The sequence below is a fragment of the Schistocerca piceifrons genome, chromosome 5 (assembly GCF_021461385.2).
Source record: "Schistocerca piceifrons isolate TAMUIC-IGC-003096 chromosome 5, iqSchPice1.1, whole genome shotgun sequence".
Lineage (NCBI taxonomy): Eukaryota > Metazoa > Arthropoda > Insecta > Orthoptera > Acrididae > Schistocerca > Schistocerca piceifrons.
In genome coordinates, this window is record NC_060142.1 from 414,944,939 (window position 1) to 414,962,969 (window position 18,031).

General features: G+C 43.5%; 1 protein-coding gene across 1 annotated transcript in view; it reads left to right on the plus strand.

Moving 5' to 3' along the window:
• The window catches only part of LOC124797857 (ribosome biogenesis protein BOP1 homolog), a 77,350-nt gene that overhangs the window by 30,322 nt on the left and 28,997 nt on the right, over positions 1–18,031 (plus strand). Inside the window, exons 7-10 of the mRNA XM_047260927.1 lie at positions 934–1,108; positions 1,203–1,412; positions 1,489–1,592; positions 12,077–12,250. Of these exons, the coding sequence (XP_047116883.1) occupies positions 934–1,108; positions 1,203–1,412; positions 1,489–1,592; positions 12,077–12,250 (663 nt within the window). The remainder of the gene's footprint in view (positions 1–933; positions 1,109–1,202; positions 1,413–1,488; positions 1,593–12,076; positions 12,251–18,031) is intronic.

An 18,031-nucleotide genomic window follows, 5' to 3' on the forward strand; every position in this document is an offset into this window, starting at 1 on the left:
CTAGGTGTAAAATTGTGCCTACAACCTGTGACCTGAAGTCGTACCCAGTGGCTTCTCACACCATGACACTCAGAGAAACTCTGCTGTTTCTCTCAAAAACCCTGTAAAAATGGGATCTTGTCCCATGTAACCTCCATACTTGCCAAAAATTGTCATCTGGGATAGAGCAGAACTGATTCATCACTGAACGGAACACGACTTGCTTCCCAGTCATGACACCACTCCAGATGCAGCTATTCATGTTGTGCTGTTAATGGCAGCCTACACTTGGGAGGGTAATTCTGTAGAACAGCTGCTGCTCGTATCCAATCAAGGTGCAGAATGACACATGATATTGTAGGATCATATTACTTGCACTCATGTGGCAGGTGAAGATTTGAAGGGGTTATGATGTGCTTGGTGCACAGTATGGAGATCCTTGCCTGTAGTGATTAAACTTGGTTGCCTGAAATCTTGATGAGTAGTAAACCTGCCCTCACATTTACATTCAGTGAAACATTGGGTCACTGTATCTTCCCAATGCTCCATCAACCTGGACATTGCACGATTTGACCAGCAGGCCAAATGGAGACATGTAATGAGGCCCCTTTCAAACTCTGTTAGTTGCTGACAATGATGTTTCACACAAGTACTCTGCACTGTAAAGCCTTCACACTGAGCATTCCACATCTGACACTGTTTACACCCCTTATATACTCAGCCAGGCTTGCTAACAACACTAAACATGTATGACACTAATACACTCTGTTAACCATTTCATCTCTTACAGAGAATTGCAGCTCTTGATCATTTATATAGCTGCCAAAGGTATGGAGGTGCACAAAGTTATATTTTCATCTGACCATGCCTTATGGATGCTTCACTTTTTAGTTAGGCAGCGTATATAGAAGTTGAGTGAAATTAATATAGATATATGTTTTTATTTCCCTCCAGTTGACAATTCAACCTGAAGAATTAGTTCCACAGCTTCCAAGTCCAAAAGATTTGCAGCCATTTCCAACTGTTATGTCACTTGTTTATAAAGGACATACTGACATGGTTCGAACTATTGCTGTGGAACCCAAAGGGCAGTTCCTTGCCTCTGGCTCAGACGATCTTACTGTGAAAAGTAAGGATAAGAAAGTGACTGTAGCATGTATTTATTTTATTACTGAAGTGTTACAGGAGGGATACAGTTTTCTGGTTCTGTTTTTTCTTTTCAGTTTGGGAAGTATCTACAGGTCGCTGTGTGCGCACAATTCCAGCAGGTGGAATTGTGCGAAGTGTCAGCTGGTGTCCAAATCAGTCTCTCTCTCTAATTGCAATAGCTGCTGACAAGAAGGTATTACTGGTTAATCCAGGTGTTGGGGACCACATGATTGTCAATAAAACTGATAATTTACTGCAAGATCCACCAGAGCAGGATATACTGAGTATGTACTTATATTATTAAAACAGTGAGAAAACAACAGGTAATTGAATTTTCTTCTTGACAGTTTTTGTTTCCAGTTCCAGAGAGAATAAAGAGTGCAGTCCAGTGGGAAAAGCCATCTGAGAGTGACTGGAAAAATGGGATCCGTATAATACTGAATCACTTCAAAGAAGTGAGACAGGTAATTTGAGCAATAGAGATTTAGTTCACAGACTTCTAAAAGAAGTTTAACTTTCACTTTGTGTAAGTACGAGTGAAGATAAAGAAGGCTCTTACTTGCATGACAGATGAAAATTAGATAACCGAGGATGCACAGAAGTTATAATTTTAATGGAGGCAAGAATGTGTGTAAATAATGATGCGATATGTGTGGCTCCTTATACCTAATATTACCTTGATACATGTCTCCCTTCTAGCTGTTTGCACAAATGTCATACCAAGAATAGTGTCTGATGCAATTAGCTGTGCATTCATGATGTACTGCATAGGGATAATGAATGTGAATAAAGACTGACTGTACTGACTGCTTGATGTGGATAAAGATTGAATGCACTGACTGCATATCATGCAGTGTCTTCAGTTTTTTTTAGGCATGCAGGAGTGCATGGTGGGTAGATACTTGCTTTGAATTAAGCCAGTTTCTAATGTGATCAAATTTCATTTACATGGTGGAAAAATACAATACAATGTGTTCCAGGGGAATGGTAATTATTTAGGGATATGACAGGAATGCTCATTTGAAGGGGGAAAAAAAGCTTTACACGGACATATGCACTGTTCTGAATGGTTTCCAATAAAGAACACCTTTAATGTACATCTGTTTTTGGGCTAGTGGTGCTCACCTGTTTGTCTGTCCCACCCAACCTCTTTGATATTTTATTCTAGCGCACCCTACCTTGTTGCTTTCAACGTCTTTGCCAAGGATGTCTTTCTGCCATTTTACTAACCCATTAAAGGCACTGTTACCAAGTGAAGTAATGCAAGGAATTGAGAGTATATCAGAGAGAATTGGTTAACTGTGTTAATACATGTGCTGCCTGAAATGCCACACACCTATTCTAATGAAGAGTATGCAGATGTGGGGTATATGTATGGCTTCTGTGACTCTCTCTGCTGCCGAACTATGCTGGCAGTGCTTTCTAACACATCAGGTTCGTAATTGTAGAGTGCTTACCAGAGTTTTGAGCACATCGTGTGAAACAGGCATTCTTTCAAGTTGTCATTATTCTTCTGAACATTTAATTTAACAACCTGTGCAGGAGGAACACCACATTTTTGAAATAGTGCAGTATAGTTCTACTTTCTGCACAGATCAGTGTCTCACAAACACATGTATGGTGAATACCACATTTGGAAAACTTGTACCTATTTCACATGCAGCACATCCACAGTGTTCACATTGGTGACAATGCCACACATCTTGTATTTTATTTGATTACAGCTTGATAATAAATTTCACTGGGAGGAGCATACTGCAGAACTGTTAAAGTGCCCAAACAAATCTCTATTTGCTATGCAAATGTTGTCATAATTAGGTGATATAAAAATAAAAAAAGCTAGTTTACTATGCTTCCTTTCATTCCACAATGTCATATGGGATTATTTTCTGGGATAACTCATCAAACCAAGCAAAAGTTTTTCGAGACCAGAACTGTGCAGTACAAATTATTTTTGGTGTGAACTCAAGAACATCCTGTAGAGGGTCATTGCTTCCCAATGCATTTATTCCTTAATGAAATTTCTCACTAAAATATATATCTTTCTTTCAAACCAACATCTCAGTTCATGGAGTCACTACTAGAAACAAGAGTAACTTTCACAAAGATTTGAAGTCACTTACTTTGGTTCAGAAGGGTGTCCACTATTCAGCAACACACATTTTCAGTAACATCCCAGCAACCATTTAAAGCTTAACTAATAACAAAAGTCAGTTTGAGAAGAGTCTAAAGGATTTATTGATGCCCAGCTGCTTCTACTTCATTGATGAATTTCTTAACAGAACCGATTGATGTGTGTGTGTGTGTGTGTGTGTGTGTGTGTGTGTGTGTGTGTGTGTGTGTGTGTTATTAGAAATATCACATAATTGGAATATTTTGTACAAATTTTGTGCAGCAATGCAACCATTGTAAATAAGTGCTGTAAAATGTTCTTTATTGTAATTTTTTTTATTTGATGGTGAGTAGCTACAATAGCCTATGAATTATCGTTTGCACCTAAATGTATCAATACGAGAGAAGGTCTCAGAGAGCTGAAACTACACTACGAGCAGCAGCTCCAGTGCATGATGGGAGTGGCGACTGGGTGAGAGTAAGGAGGAGGCTGGGGCAGGGAGGGATAGTATGGTGGGAGTGGCGGACAGTGAAGTGTTGCAGTTTAGATGGAGGGTGGGAGAGAAGGTGTGGAGGGGAGAGGGGGTAAGTAGCAGAAAGGAGAGAAATAAAAATAAAAATAGAAGAAATTAAAAGACTGGGTGTGGCGGTGAAATGACGACTGTGTAGTGCTGGAATGGGAGCAGGGAGGGGGTTGGATGGGTGAGGAGAGTGACTAGGGAAGGTTGAGGCCAGGAGGGTTACGGGAACATAGGATGTATTGCAGGGAAAGTTCCCACCTGCACCATTCAGAAAATCTGGTGTTGGCGGGCAGGACCCATATGGTACAGGCTGTGAAGCATGGCAGCATGCTCAGCAACAGGGTGGTCCACTTGTTTCTTGGCCACAGTTTGTCGGTGGCCATTCATGCAGACAGACAGCTTGTTGGTTGCATGCCTACATAGAATGCAGCACAGTGGTTGCAGCTTGGCTTGTAGATCACATGACTGGTTGCACAGGTAGCCCTGCCTTTAATGTGATAGGTAATGTTAGTGACCGGACTGGAGTAGATGGTGGTAAGAGGAAGTATGGGACAGGTCTTGCATCTAGGTCTATTACAGGGGTATGAGGCATGAGGTGAGGGATTGGTAGCAGGTGTTGTGTAAGGATGGGCGAGTATATTGTGTAGGTTCGGTGGGTGGAAAAATACCACGATAGGAAGGGTGGGAAGGATAGTGGGGAGGACATTTCTCATTTCAGGGCATGACGAGTCGTAATAGGAACCCTGGCAGAGAATGTAATTCAGTTGCTCCAGTCCCGGATGGTACTGAGTTATGAGGGGAATGCTCCTCTGTGGTCGGACTGTGGGACTTTGGGAGGTGGTGGGATACTGGAAAGATACGGCACGGGAGATTTGTTTTTGTACAAAGATGGGAGGATAATTACGGTCAGTGAAGGCTTCAGTGAGACCCTCGGTATATTTAGAGAGGGACTGCTCTTCTCTGCAGATGCGACGACCACGGGTGGCTAGGCTGTACGGAAGGGACTTCTTAGTATGAAACGGGTGGTAGCTGTCGAAGTGGAGGTATTGTTGGTGGTTAGTTGGTTTGATGTGGAGGGAGGTACAGATGCAGCCACCTCTGAGGCAGAGGTCAACATCTAGGAAGGTGGCTTGTTGGGTTGAGTAGGACCAGGTGAATCAAACGGGGGAGAAGTTGTTGAGGTTCTGGAGGAATGTGAATAAGGTGTCCTCACCTTCCATCCAGATAGAAAAGTTGTCATCAATGAATCTGAACCACGTGAGGGGTTTAGGATTCTGGGTTTTTAGGAAGGATTCCTCTAGATGGCCCATGAATAAGTTAGCATAGGATGGTGCCCATAGCTGTACTGCGGATTTGTTTGTAGGTAATGCCTTCAAAGGAGAAGTAATTGTGGGTCAGGATATAGTTGGTCATGGAGACTAGAAAGGAGGTTGTTGGTTTGGAATCCATAGGGCGTCTGGAAAGGTAGTGTTCGATAGCTGTAAGGCCCTGGGCATTAGGAATGTTAGTGTTCAGGGATGTGGCATCAATAGTGACGTGCAGGGCACTGTGTAGTAAAGGGAGAGGAACTTCAGAGAGTTGGTCAAGGAAATGGTTGGTATTTTTTATGTAGGAGGATAGGTCCCGGGTAATAGGTTGAAGGTGTTGATCTACAAGTACAGAGATTCTCTCAGTGGGCTCACAGTAACCGGCCACAATGGGGCGTCCTGCGTGGTTGGGTTTATGGACTTTAGGAAGCATGTAGAAGGTGGGAGTGTGGGGAGTGGTAGGGGTAAGTAGAGAGATGGACTCTGGGGAGAGGTTCTGGGATGGGCCTAAGGATTTGAGTAGTGACTGGAGATCCTGCTGGGTTACTGGAAAGGGATGGCTGTGGCATGGTTTGTTGGTGGAAGTATCTGACAGCTGACAGAGCAGAGGTCTAGATGCAAGACCTGTCCCATACATCCTCCTACCACCACCTACTCCAGTTCGGTCACAAACATTACCTATCACATCAAAGGCAGGGCTACCTGTGAAACCAGTCATGTGATCTAGAAGCCAAGCTGGAACCACTGTACTGCATTCTTTGTAGGCATGCAACCAACAAGCTGTGTGTCCGCATGAGTGGCCACCGACAAACTGGGGCCAAAAAACAAGTGGACCACCCTGTAACTGAACATGCTGCCAAACGTGATACCCCTCACCTCAATGACTGCTTCACGGCCTGTGCCATATGGATTCTTCCCACCAACTCTAGCTTTTCTGAATTGTGCAGGTGGGAACTTCCCTGCAATACATCCTACGTTCCCGTAACCCTCCTGGCCTCAACCTTCGCTAGTCACTGTTCTCACCCATCCAGCCCCCTCTCTGTTCCCATTCCAGCACTACACAGCCGTCATTTCACCGCCACATCCAGTCTTTTAATTTCCTCTATTTTTATTATTATTTCTCTCCTTTCCGCTACTTACCCCCTCCCCTCCACACCTTCTCTCTCACCCTCCATCTAAACTGCAGCACTTCACTGTCCACCACTCCCACCATACTATCCCTCACCGCCCCAGCCTCCTCCTTACCCTCACCCAGTCGCCACTCCCATCATGCACTGGTGCTGCTCCTCGTAGTGTAGTTTCAGCTCTCTGAGACTGCAGATGTGTGTGCAAGTTGTGCTTGTGTGAGTGTGTGTGTGCGTGTGTGTAGTGTGTCTACTGCTGACAAAGGCCTTAATGGTCGAAAGCTATGATTGTTTGAATCTTTTTATTGTGCGTGTCGCGGCTCAGCATCTCCGCTATATGGCGAGTAGCAACTTTCCTTCTCTTGTATTGTTACATTCCATCCTGGATTTTCCATTGTTTGATTTTTGCCTGACGGCTTTTCCTCGCTCCTAACCCTGAGCTGTTTTCCTTTGTAACTACATTTTTTTGCGTCTCTATACTCAATGTCCATTGTTCTTTCTTTTCTTTCCTGTGTTTCTCTTGTTGCATTATGGCCTGCAATACACGCACTTCTTATGAGTCACACTGTATCAACAGACTCGGCCGCACTCAACAGATGGTGTCAAGAACACGCTGATTGTTGGTGCAGCATCTTATGTCCCACATTACTCCCACCAATATAATTAAGCCTATACCTTCAAACTGATCATGCTCCCAGTGTCAGTTCCCATATTTTTGCGTGTTATCTCCCGCACTTTTCCGGTGCTAGACGATCTTACATCTCTAACTACGAACCCCTCCCCACCCCCCACACTTTCTCTGTTCTATCCCTGTTTACACCCACTAAATCCACCTCATCCAGTCACACTGCCATCCCTCTTCCCTATGCTTATCTGCCCTCAAACGTGCTACCCACAGTAATATACTTATATTTATTAATGATTAGTTATTCTCTACTTTGACCTTTGTGACTTCCAGCCAATTTTAGTGTGTTTACGCCTTCCACTATTGTCGTCTTCCTCAGATTTCATTTCTTTTTTTCCCCCATGTGCATCCATTTCCTACTTTTCACACTTATTTGGGTGTTTTTTGCGTAATTTTCTGGCGCAATTCTACTTTCTTACGAATTTTTTTGCATTTTTGCTCCACCATGGATCCTTGCTCCTTCCATCTGCATCAATACAGAAAAGTTTCCTTATCCCTACCCAGATCCCAGTCCCACATACTGTTCCTGCATTGTTGCTTGGCTCATGAATTCCCCCCTAATGGCCTTACCATCAAATTACCCATCTCTGGTTGCCACCCCTCCTTCCGCAATGACCTCCACCTGTTCAGATTCCACCAATCCTTACTCCTCACCAACATAGTCCTGCAAAACCATATCAACCAAGCCCAATCCTCCTCACAGTACCTTTTCTCCATCTGCAAAATTCCGCTGCTATTTAATCCCATGTTCCTGGAACCCATAACACACATTGAAACTGTTGCCCTACAGGAACTTGATCAACATGCACAACGCCACCTCGAAAAGCTCTCCATCCTGCTCACTTTCTACTCCCACCTCGGAGTACCACTGTCCACTACTTCTACAACCACCTCCAAACCTCCCCCACGCCCCCTCATAGCTGACAAACCTTGTCTCGCAGACCTACTACTCTTACCCTACCCTCCGAAACTCACTCCCACCACCACACAGAACTCAAATCCTAAACAGACCCACAACACAGTCATGAACCTTTCCTTCAGATGCCTTAGTCCCACTGAAATATCAATCCTTTCCAAAGGCCTAACCTTTTGCCCCACTCCCAAATTCAACTATGCAGGACTAGTTAAAGACCTTCTCTCCTTCTCCTGGTCCCTACAGTGGAAACACTTTTTCGCCACCAACTCGACCAATCGTACTCAACCAAAGACCAACATTGAACCTTGCCTAACTCAGTTCACTCCTCCATCCAACCGTGATCCATCCCCACTGCCTCCAAACCACCCCCTGTTAACTTTCTAGAATTCCTTATGCTTGAACCTTGCCTCACCATCATTCCCCAAATCACTCAACATGCATACTAACCTTACATCCGCAGAAAGAACCGCATCCACCATCTAAAAGCTGATCCGATCTTATAATCCTACCTGCAGACAAAGGCTCCACCACCGTAGTTTTGAACAGCAAGGATTATGTGGCAGAAGGACTCCATCGCTGTCAGATACTTCTACCTACAAACCATGCCACAGTGATCCCATTCCAGCAATCCAGCAGGATCTCCAGTCACTACTCAAATCCTTAGGCCCATCCCAGAACCTCTCCCCAGAGTCCATCTCTCTACTTACCCCTACCACTCCCCGCACTCCCACCTTCTACATGCTTCCTAAAGTCCATAAACCCAACCTCCCAGGATGCCCCATTGTGGCTGGTTACTGTGCCCCCACTGAGAGAATCTCTGCTCTCGTAGACCAACACCTTCAACCTGTTACCCGGAACCTATCCCCTTATATAAAACATACCAACCATTTCCTTGACCAACTCTCCACAGTTCCTTCCCCTTTACCACACAGTGCCCTGCTTGTCACTATTGATGCCACCTCCCTGTACACTAACATTCCTAATGCCCATGGCCATACAGCTATTGAACACTACCTTTACAGACACCCTATGGATTCAAAACCAGCAACTTCCTTCCTAGTCTCTATGACCAACTATATCCTGACCCACAATTACTTCTCCTTTGAAGGCATTACCTACAAACAAATCCGCAGTACAGCTATGGGCACCATCCTATGCTAACTTATTCATGGGCCATCTAGAGGAATCCTTCCTAAAAACCCAGAATCCTAAACCCCTCACCTGGTTCAGATTCATTGATGACAACTTTTCTATCTGGATTGAAGGTGAGGACACCTTATTCACATTCCTCCAGAACCTCAACAACTTCTCCCCCATTTGATTCACCTGGTCCTACTCAACCCAACAAGCCACCTTCCTAGATGTTGACCTCTGCCTCAGAGGTGGCTGCATCTGTACCTCCCTCCACATCAAACCTACTAACCACCAACAATACCTCCACTTCGACAGCTGCCACCCGTTTCATACTAAGAAGTCCCTTCCGTACAGCCTAGCCACCCGTGGTCGTCGCATCTGCAGTGAAGAGCAGTCCCTCTCTAAATATACCGAGGGTCTCACTGAAGCCTTCACTGACCGTAATTATCCTCCCATCTTTGTACAAAAACAAATCTCCCGTGCCGTATCTTTCCAGTATCCCACCACCTCCCAAAGTCCCACAGTCCGACCACAGAGGAGCATTCCCCTCGTAACTCAGTACCATCCGGGACTGGAGCAACTGAATTACATTCTCTGCCAGGGTTCCTATTACGACTCGTCATGCCCTGAAATGAGAAATGTCCTCCCCACTATCCTTCCCACCCTTCCTATCGTGGTATTTTTCCACCCACCGAACCTACACAATATACTCGCCCATCCTTACACAACACCTGCTACCAATCCCTCACCTCATGCCTCATACCCCTGTAATAGACCTAGATGCAAGACCTGTCCCATACTTCCTCTTACCACCATCTACTCCAGTCCGGTCACTAACATTACCTATCACATCAAAGGCAGGGCTACCTGTGCAACCAGTCATGTGATCTACAAACCAAGCTGCAACCGCTGTGCTGCATTCTATGTAGGCATGCAACCAACAAGCTGTCTGTCTGCATGAATGGCCACCGACAAACTGTGGCCAAGAAACAAGTGGACCACCCTGTTGCTGAGCATGCTGCCATGCTTCACAGCCTGTACCATATGGGTCCTGCCCGCCAACACCAGATTTTCTGAATGGTGCAGGTGGGAACTTTCCCTGCAATACATCCTATGTTCCCGTAACCCTCCTGGCCTCAACCTTCCCTAGTCACTCTCCTCACCCATCCAACCCCCTCCCTGCTCCCATTCCAGCACTACACAGTCGTCATTTCACCGCCACACCCAGTCTTTTAATTTCTTCTATTTTTATTTTTATTTCTCTCCTTTCTGCTACTTACCCCCTCTCCCCTCCACACCTTCTCTCCCACCCTCCATCTAAACTGCAACACTTCACTGTCCGCCACTCCCACCATACTATCCCTCCCCATCCCAGCCACATTCTTAGCCCCACGCCTGTCATGCGCTGGTGCTGCTGCTCGCAGTGTAGTTTCAGCTCTCTGAGACTGCAGATGTGTGTGCAAGTTGCGCTTTTGTGTGTGTGTGTGTGTGTGTGTGTGTGTGTGTGTGTGTGTGTGTCTGTGTGTGTCTACTGCTGACGAAGGCCTTAGTGGCTGAATGCTATGATTGTGTGAATCTTTTCTTATTGTGCTTATCACGGCTCAGCATCTCCGCTATGTGGTAAGTAGCAACTTTCCTTCTCTCGTATTGTTACATTCCATCCTGGATTTTCCATTGTTTGATTTGCAGCTAAGTGTATCGAATATTTAATATTTGATGACATGTTTTTCATACTTTGAAATGTAAATGTGCTTAAGATTTCTGACCGATTCTACATCCAAAAGGGTGATTTCATTTGGGATCTGTGGCAGATACATCATCATATCTGTTCTTATTTTGAAATTATTTATTGTGTATTCTTGTTTTGTAACATGTTCGACATCCCAGATATTTCCCTTACTATATATCGATTGGAACAAAAAGTACATCTAATTTAATCTACTGGTTAAATGACATAACTTTTTGGTTCCATTAATACTATTCACTGATGATACCATGTTTACATGGAATGGAATCAACTATACACTTAATCATCATTGATGGTCGCAGGAAAATCCACATGCTACAGTGAAAACCAACTTTCAAGTTCATTTTTGGATCGGTGTTTGGTGTGGCATGGTTGGTAACATGTTTATACATCCACTCATTTTAGAAGAGTTAATAGCAGTACATAATTAACTGCATATTTTGGAAAATTTGTTTGTTGAACCCATTGAGAATGTTCCTTTGGCGAAGTGGACTGCAATGTACTTACAGCATCGTGGAGCAACTATACATTTTACCAGACATATGAGGGAACACCTCAATCGCACTTACCTTAATTGCTGGACTGCTTGTGGTAGTATACTTAACTGACCACCGAGACTGACCATTAGAGTTTTGTTTATGGGGTTGAATGAGGTATGAGGTGTACAAATGAAAGCTGAATATGCGAGATGAACTGCTTGGTCATGTCATGGACACTGCTGCCCTCATTAGGGAACATGCAGAGGCACTCAAACAAGCAACACATTTTCCCACGAGAGTGCGCAAATGCATTGAAGTTGATGGTGGGTTATTCGAAGATTTGTTGTGGACTATTTTCCAATTGAATCTTTGTATGATGCATATTGTATTATGTATTTACCAATGGTTGTACATGTGTACACCTGAAAATGTATTAAATAATATAGTAATAAATAACACTGTATATTAAATGTGGTACATCTTATAAACCATTTGGAATACAGCATATGTTCATGTGAAATTTTTTGCTTCAAATGATCGTTACTGTCATATTTCTGAATACTGACCATCCCTCCTGCATTCAGCAGGAAAAGTTTTTATTCAAAAAATTCTTTCATAGTAGGTACACTGTGTGTTTCTCATGGTGATAGTGTAATCGGTTTTCTTAGTCTGAGAGTGTCACACAGGGAGATTTGGCAAACTTAAAGGGAAATTGCTGAAAAAAAGTAGAAATCCATGTCTAAAATGCTGTTGGATAGATACAGAGAACCAGTATTTACCACAAACCAAAAAATTATTTTGTTGTATGTATTTTGTATTTTTCATGAAGAGAATAGGGGAGTACAGAGGAGGGTCCTCTAAATGTATGAGTCGTGGAAAATTATTTAAAGATGAAGGTAGAAATTTTTGTTTTATTTTTGCAGGTTACATGGCATGGTCGGGGAGATTATTTTGCCACAGTTATGCCTGAAGGATTGAATAGGTCTGTACTGATACATCAGCTTTCAAAATGGCGATCACAAGTTCCATTCAGCAAATCGAAAGGCTTGGTTCAGTGTGTGTTATTTCACCCAATTCGTCCAATATTCTTTGTTGCGGTGAGTATCACAAAATTTATTTGTCGCCAAGTGCTTTTTATGTTGCTTGTCGAAATTCAGTACAGTACAGTATTATCATTATTGACGCATGAACTTTCCCACATTTCCGAGAAAAAGTTGTTGCACTGATTCACCTCTGTATAAGGTGGATTGTAATGTTACATTTGTAAGTGAAAGTACGAGGGGTGTTCAGTAAGTGATGCAACTCCTCTTTTTTTCCCAACCAGTTTCTGTTGAAAAAATTGTGGAATTTGTTGTGGAACATCATGGAATATTCCTGCGTCAGCTCGTACAGTTTCATGAAGTTCAGATAGCTGTTCGTACTATACACAGCCTTCTAAATGGTGTCTGTAATGGAGGTGCTTTCCAAGCAGGGAGCTGTCATTGAGTTCCTTTTGATAGAAAACCAGAGCATTGCGGTTATTCATAGGCAGTTGCAAAATGTATACAGAGACCTGGCAGTGAACAAAAGCATGGTGAGTCGTTGGGTGAGGCATCTGTAATCGTTGCAACAAGATCGTGAAAACCTGTCCATTCCCCTGCATGCTGGCCGGTCACACACAGCTGTGACTCCTGCAGTGTTGGAATGCACGGATACTCATTCGAGGTGATTGATGGATCACAAACATCTCGCATCTCACCTGTACGTTTCTGTTGGTTGCTGACACCTTCGTCCACCATTTGAGATACTCAAAAGTGTGTGCCCACTGGTTTCCTTGCTGCCTAACAAAAGACCATAAAGAGGAATGAAGGACCATCTGTGTGGAATTGGTTGTGCGTTACAAGGCTGATAGTGAAAATTTTTCATCAAACATCATCACAGGCGATGAAACATTGGTTCACTTCAAACTGAGTATAAAAATGCAATACATGGAGTGGCACTACACTCCCTCTTGTCCAAAGAAAAAGTTAATAGCTGCACCCTCAACCAGTAAAGTCTTGGCAATGGTCTTCTGGGACTCTGAAAGGGTTATTTTGTTTTGTCTTACTTCATGGTGCAACAGTCAGCTCGGAAGTCTATAGTTATACCCTCAGGAAATCAAGAGAACAACTTCAGTGTGTTTGTTGCCACAAAAATGCAAACAAAATTCTCTTTCTCCGTTACAATGCAAAGCCTCACACAGGTCTGTCCACCCAAGAGCTCACAGAATTTCATTGGACTGTTCGTCCTTGTCCACCTTACAGACTGGATACTGAACCTTGTAGCTTCCTGCTGTTTGGTCCTATGAAGGATGCACTCCATGGGAAGCAAAATGTGGATGATGGGGAGATTATTGATGCAGCAAGTCGTTGGCTCTGACATTGACTAGTAGAGTGGTAACATGGTCATACAGGCCCTCCCAGAAAGGTGGCATAAAGCCATTGCATTTAACAGAGATTATGTTGAAAAATAGTGTTTTGTGGCCAGAGGAGTGGGGAATAACATGGTGAATTGGAATACTGAATAAAATCAAGCTGCTTTCAGAAAAAAGTGTTTCATGACTTACTGAATGGCACTCATAGTTAGTGGTAGCTCTGAAGTGAAAACAAAGATAACAGTGAGTATGCCTTTCCACATCAGATTCAGAGATATGATATATGACCACCAGTAACAATATAAGGAACAAGCAGGCACACTCATAACTACTACATTGTAATTATTAGCTTAATCTTGGTTACAAGTATTTTGGATTTATTGTTTTTCTGATGTGTCAATAGCAACTTAAGTAACAAAAATTTTGTTTATAAACAAAAAACATGAATACACATTGAGAATTATTTCTGTGTTCATCTTTGTATTAATTTCTCACTGCTTATTTTTGAAGTAATGTATGTTTCCTTACTTTCATCTTATTTAATTGTCTTTCAGTGTTATATTGAAAATGAAAATAGACACATAAATTACAACATATTTATTGATATCACAGATCAAATTTATTTACATTACAAAAAAAATTATTTATATTAAACCCGTTAAATATAGTCACTTAACTGGAGCCTAAATTTGAACATGAAAGAAAAGCTCCTTTCAGCACAATACTAGATATTTGACAATGTCCACAGATTTGCTAGTATGAAAAGTTCCTTTTCAGCTAAATTATGAAGCGATTTGTAACCTCTCAGAAGATTGTGCACTACCAAGATATACCATTTAGTATACATAAGGCCTCATTTCACGTCAGCATTAATGGAGTTCATTGTCATCCCATGGTTGAAATAAGAAACTAAAGCTTACATGGATCTATGGCCGTAACAGTTGTTAGCCTAATTTGAAGGTGCATCTCAGATTGTTTCAATGTTTCCCTCATCATTAAAGTATTTGTCCCTGTACATTTCTCAAAATGTGCTGTGTACCAACTGTTATATAAACACTGCTTGGACTTTTACATTGGCATGACTACCACCAATTTATCAGTTAGGATGGCTCTCAAGGGCTCAACATTTGTTTCCTGGGTACAAGCTTGGTGATCCTAGGGTTCCTGGACTGGGAACTGGTAAGTGCTGCCAGTCCTGTCACTGTAATGTCTGGGCATGCTTCAGCAACCATCATGCGACGTGGCAGTGGAACTTTGTGTCAGAGGGAATTGGGATCTTGGCTGAGTGCCTGGACTGGAGGAGGATAAAAACCTCTTTAAAAAAACACTTTGAATCTCAAGGTGTGCTGCACACTGATGAGATGCATGGCTCTTGAGGTGGTGCGGTCATTAGTGGGCAACCTCTAGGGAACCTGCCACACCTCAGTTGTATAGGGCTTACCTAGGTACTAGAGGCTCTGTCTAGGTGGTCTTTTAGTTCCCTAGCTGCTCATGGAACTGCTGCGATGGATCCTTCAAAATTTTTCCTTCTTCCTCACAGCAGAAAGGGTGGGCGACTGGAAGTTAACAGCATCCACTGTAACTTTAGGGTTTGTGTAACCAGTCCTCCCAACTCTGAACCTTTTCAGAATTCTAGTTTGTATAGTAACAGAATACATGCTGCCAGTCACAATTTATTTTTAGTGGTTAAAAGGAAAGAGGAAAGGTTTGACAAAGTCTCACCTTTTTACATTCAAAAGGGTCTAGAGGAGATTGGGGGTACCTTAAAATTTGTTACGAATTTGCGAAATGGGACACCAGTGGTGGAAACTGTAAGTTCCCAACAAGTGACAAAACTTGCAGACAGCCTACAAACTTGGGGAATATCCCATTGAGACATTAAACTACAGTAAAGATGTTACAACATGCAGGATTTTGTGGACATCCCCCAAACAAGACCTAAAAGTTGAGTGGGCCCAAGAAGGCAATACGTGCAGAATATAATGAAAAGGATGGAAGGCAATCTGATTAAATCAGACCTGTTTATCCTCTACTTTAATAGCACAAAACTCCCAGAACATTTTAAGGCGGGTTTTCTTTGCTTAACTCTCTGGTCCTATGTCCACAATGCAACACACTGTTTTCATTGTCAGCGCTGGGCACACCACTATTAGATGTAAGGAAAAAGCCACTTGTGGCAAATGTGTTAAGACTGTGTACAAAGGAGTTGGATGTTAATCTTGTCCAAAGTGTGTGAATTGCTCTGGGGCTCACCCTGTGTGGATTAGGGACTGCTGTGTTTTCCTTGAAGAAAGGAAGGTACAGGAGATCAAAACTATAAAACAGATCTCTTATGATGAGGTCAAAAAGATTTATAAGGCCATGCAGCCTCCACCTCCCCCCCCCCCCCCCCCCCCACATATTTTACCTCCTTTGCTTTGGTTGTTCCAAAAACCGAAGCTGCTACACCAAAGGTGGTTGCTAGTGTCAGCTGTAGTACCTTTGTCAGTGCACTTGCACTGCTGCCGTTGCTTCAGAGCCTACACTTCCTCCCACATCATCAGACAAGGCCGTGGAAGCCGACTTGGGACTCCCTGTTCCTCCAAACATTGTCAGGTCTACCATGCACTGCTGCCACTACTAGTGTCACGGTTGTGGCCCTGGAGCCTACCCAGGGCAAAAAATCAAAGGTCAAGCTTTCACCACTGATGGAGTCAAGAAGTAAACAGTATAACAGTGTTGATCTCACCCTCTCTGTCTCTCATGATTCTTCTGTAGAAATAATGAATCTTGATGTCGGACTGGGCCAGTCTTTTTGCCCCAAGACTGAGCCTCCAACCATTATGGGCTTTTCTTCCTGGTGGTAAGACAGGATGAAAGTGCAACTCCTGTGATGGATGGCTCCCATATTACAGTGGAACAGTTCAAGTCTCATGTGGAGGAACTCTTGGCATGGACACAACCCATGTGCACATGTTAATAGGAGACACATTTCGAAGCCACTGACACCCCTGTCCTACGGATCTATACCCTCTGCCAAAAGGATAACCTGACTGCGGAAAGAGCCAAGGAAGAGGTTGCTGTGTTTATGAGTAACACACACCAGTTCTGTACACTCTCCTTGGTTTCTGACCTACAAGCAGTAGCCATTGCAGTTCATGTGGGTCAGAAGATACGTGACTGCTCCCTGCGCTTACCTTCTGAGGCTCTCGCAGGCATTATTGCACAACTTTCCTGCCTATTTCTCTTATTGGGTGATTTCAGTGCCCATAATGTATTATGGTGCCCGAACTATTCTTGCCCCCGAGGATTGAGCTTGGAGAACCTCATGATGTCTCAGGAGTTGTGCATCCTCAACACAGGCAGTCCCACTCATTTCCAACTGCTACTGGGTCATAGTCAACCATTGAAATCTCTTTCTGCTCTCCAGCCCATGCCGACTAAGCACAGTGGGAAGCAACTGATGACATTCATTCCAGTGACGATTTCTCACTGGGGATCCACTTTCTGCATGGAAGATTGGATGAACAGAAACCACCAAAATGGGTGGTCAGCAGGACAAAGTAGATGTTGTTCAGCCAGCTGGCTTTGTGTGAACACTGCAACAGCATCCAGGAAAGGGTGGACCACATAACACGAGTGACCCATCATGCCGCTGACTTATCCATCCCAAAGTATTCAGGTCATCTTAGGAGGCAGCCTGTACCTTGGTGGACTGATCAGTGCTGTTTGGCAATCTATGACAGTCATGCAGCTCTTAGACAGTTTAAATGCTGCCCAACAGCTGACAAACCTTACAGCCTTTCGAGTTGGGAGAGCCAAGGCTCGATGCCAAGTTATTAAGAGCAAGAAAAGGTCATGGAAAGTGTTCCTGGACTTGATCAACTATTCCACTTGTTCTGCAAAAGTACAGGAAGCCATCTAAAGGATTTCTGGTAAACACAATTGTTTACCAATAGCAGCAGTGCTGAAACAGGGCTGTCTTCAAACTAAACACAGACACATCACTCAGATGATGGCAGAGCACCTTGCAGCGAATACTGACAATGCCAACCATGATCTGTCATTTTGCCATTACTGTGCAATTGCAGATCCCACAATTCTGAGTCTTAGAACTGCTCTTTCTCCTTGTGAGTGCTGGAATTAGCACTTTCTGAGACTGCACCCAGTCAGAACCAAATCCAGTACTGCATGCTTTGACATTGGCCAATAACATCAAAGGAAATCCACCTCGAATGTTTCAATTTGATATGGCAGGTAGATCATTTCCCCAACTCGGGGAGAGAGGCAATCTTTATACCTCTCCTCAAGCCAAGAAAGGACCACATATGTCCCGGAACTGTGTAGGAAAGACCTTGCAGCAAATGGGTAACCATTGTCTGGTCTGATTGTTGGCGACTAGGCAACTACTTAGTCGCAGTCACTGTGGATTCCAGAGATTTTGGTGCACTGTCGACAACCTGAGTCGACTTGAGGTGGATGTTCAGTAGAGTTTCCTACGTAAACA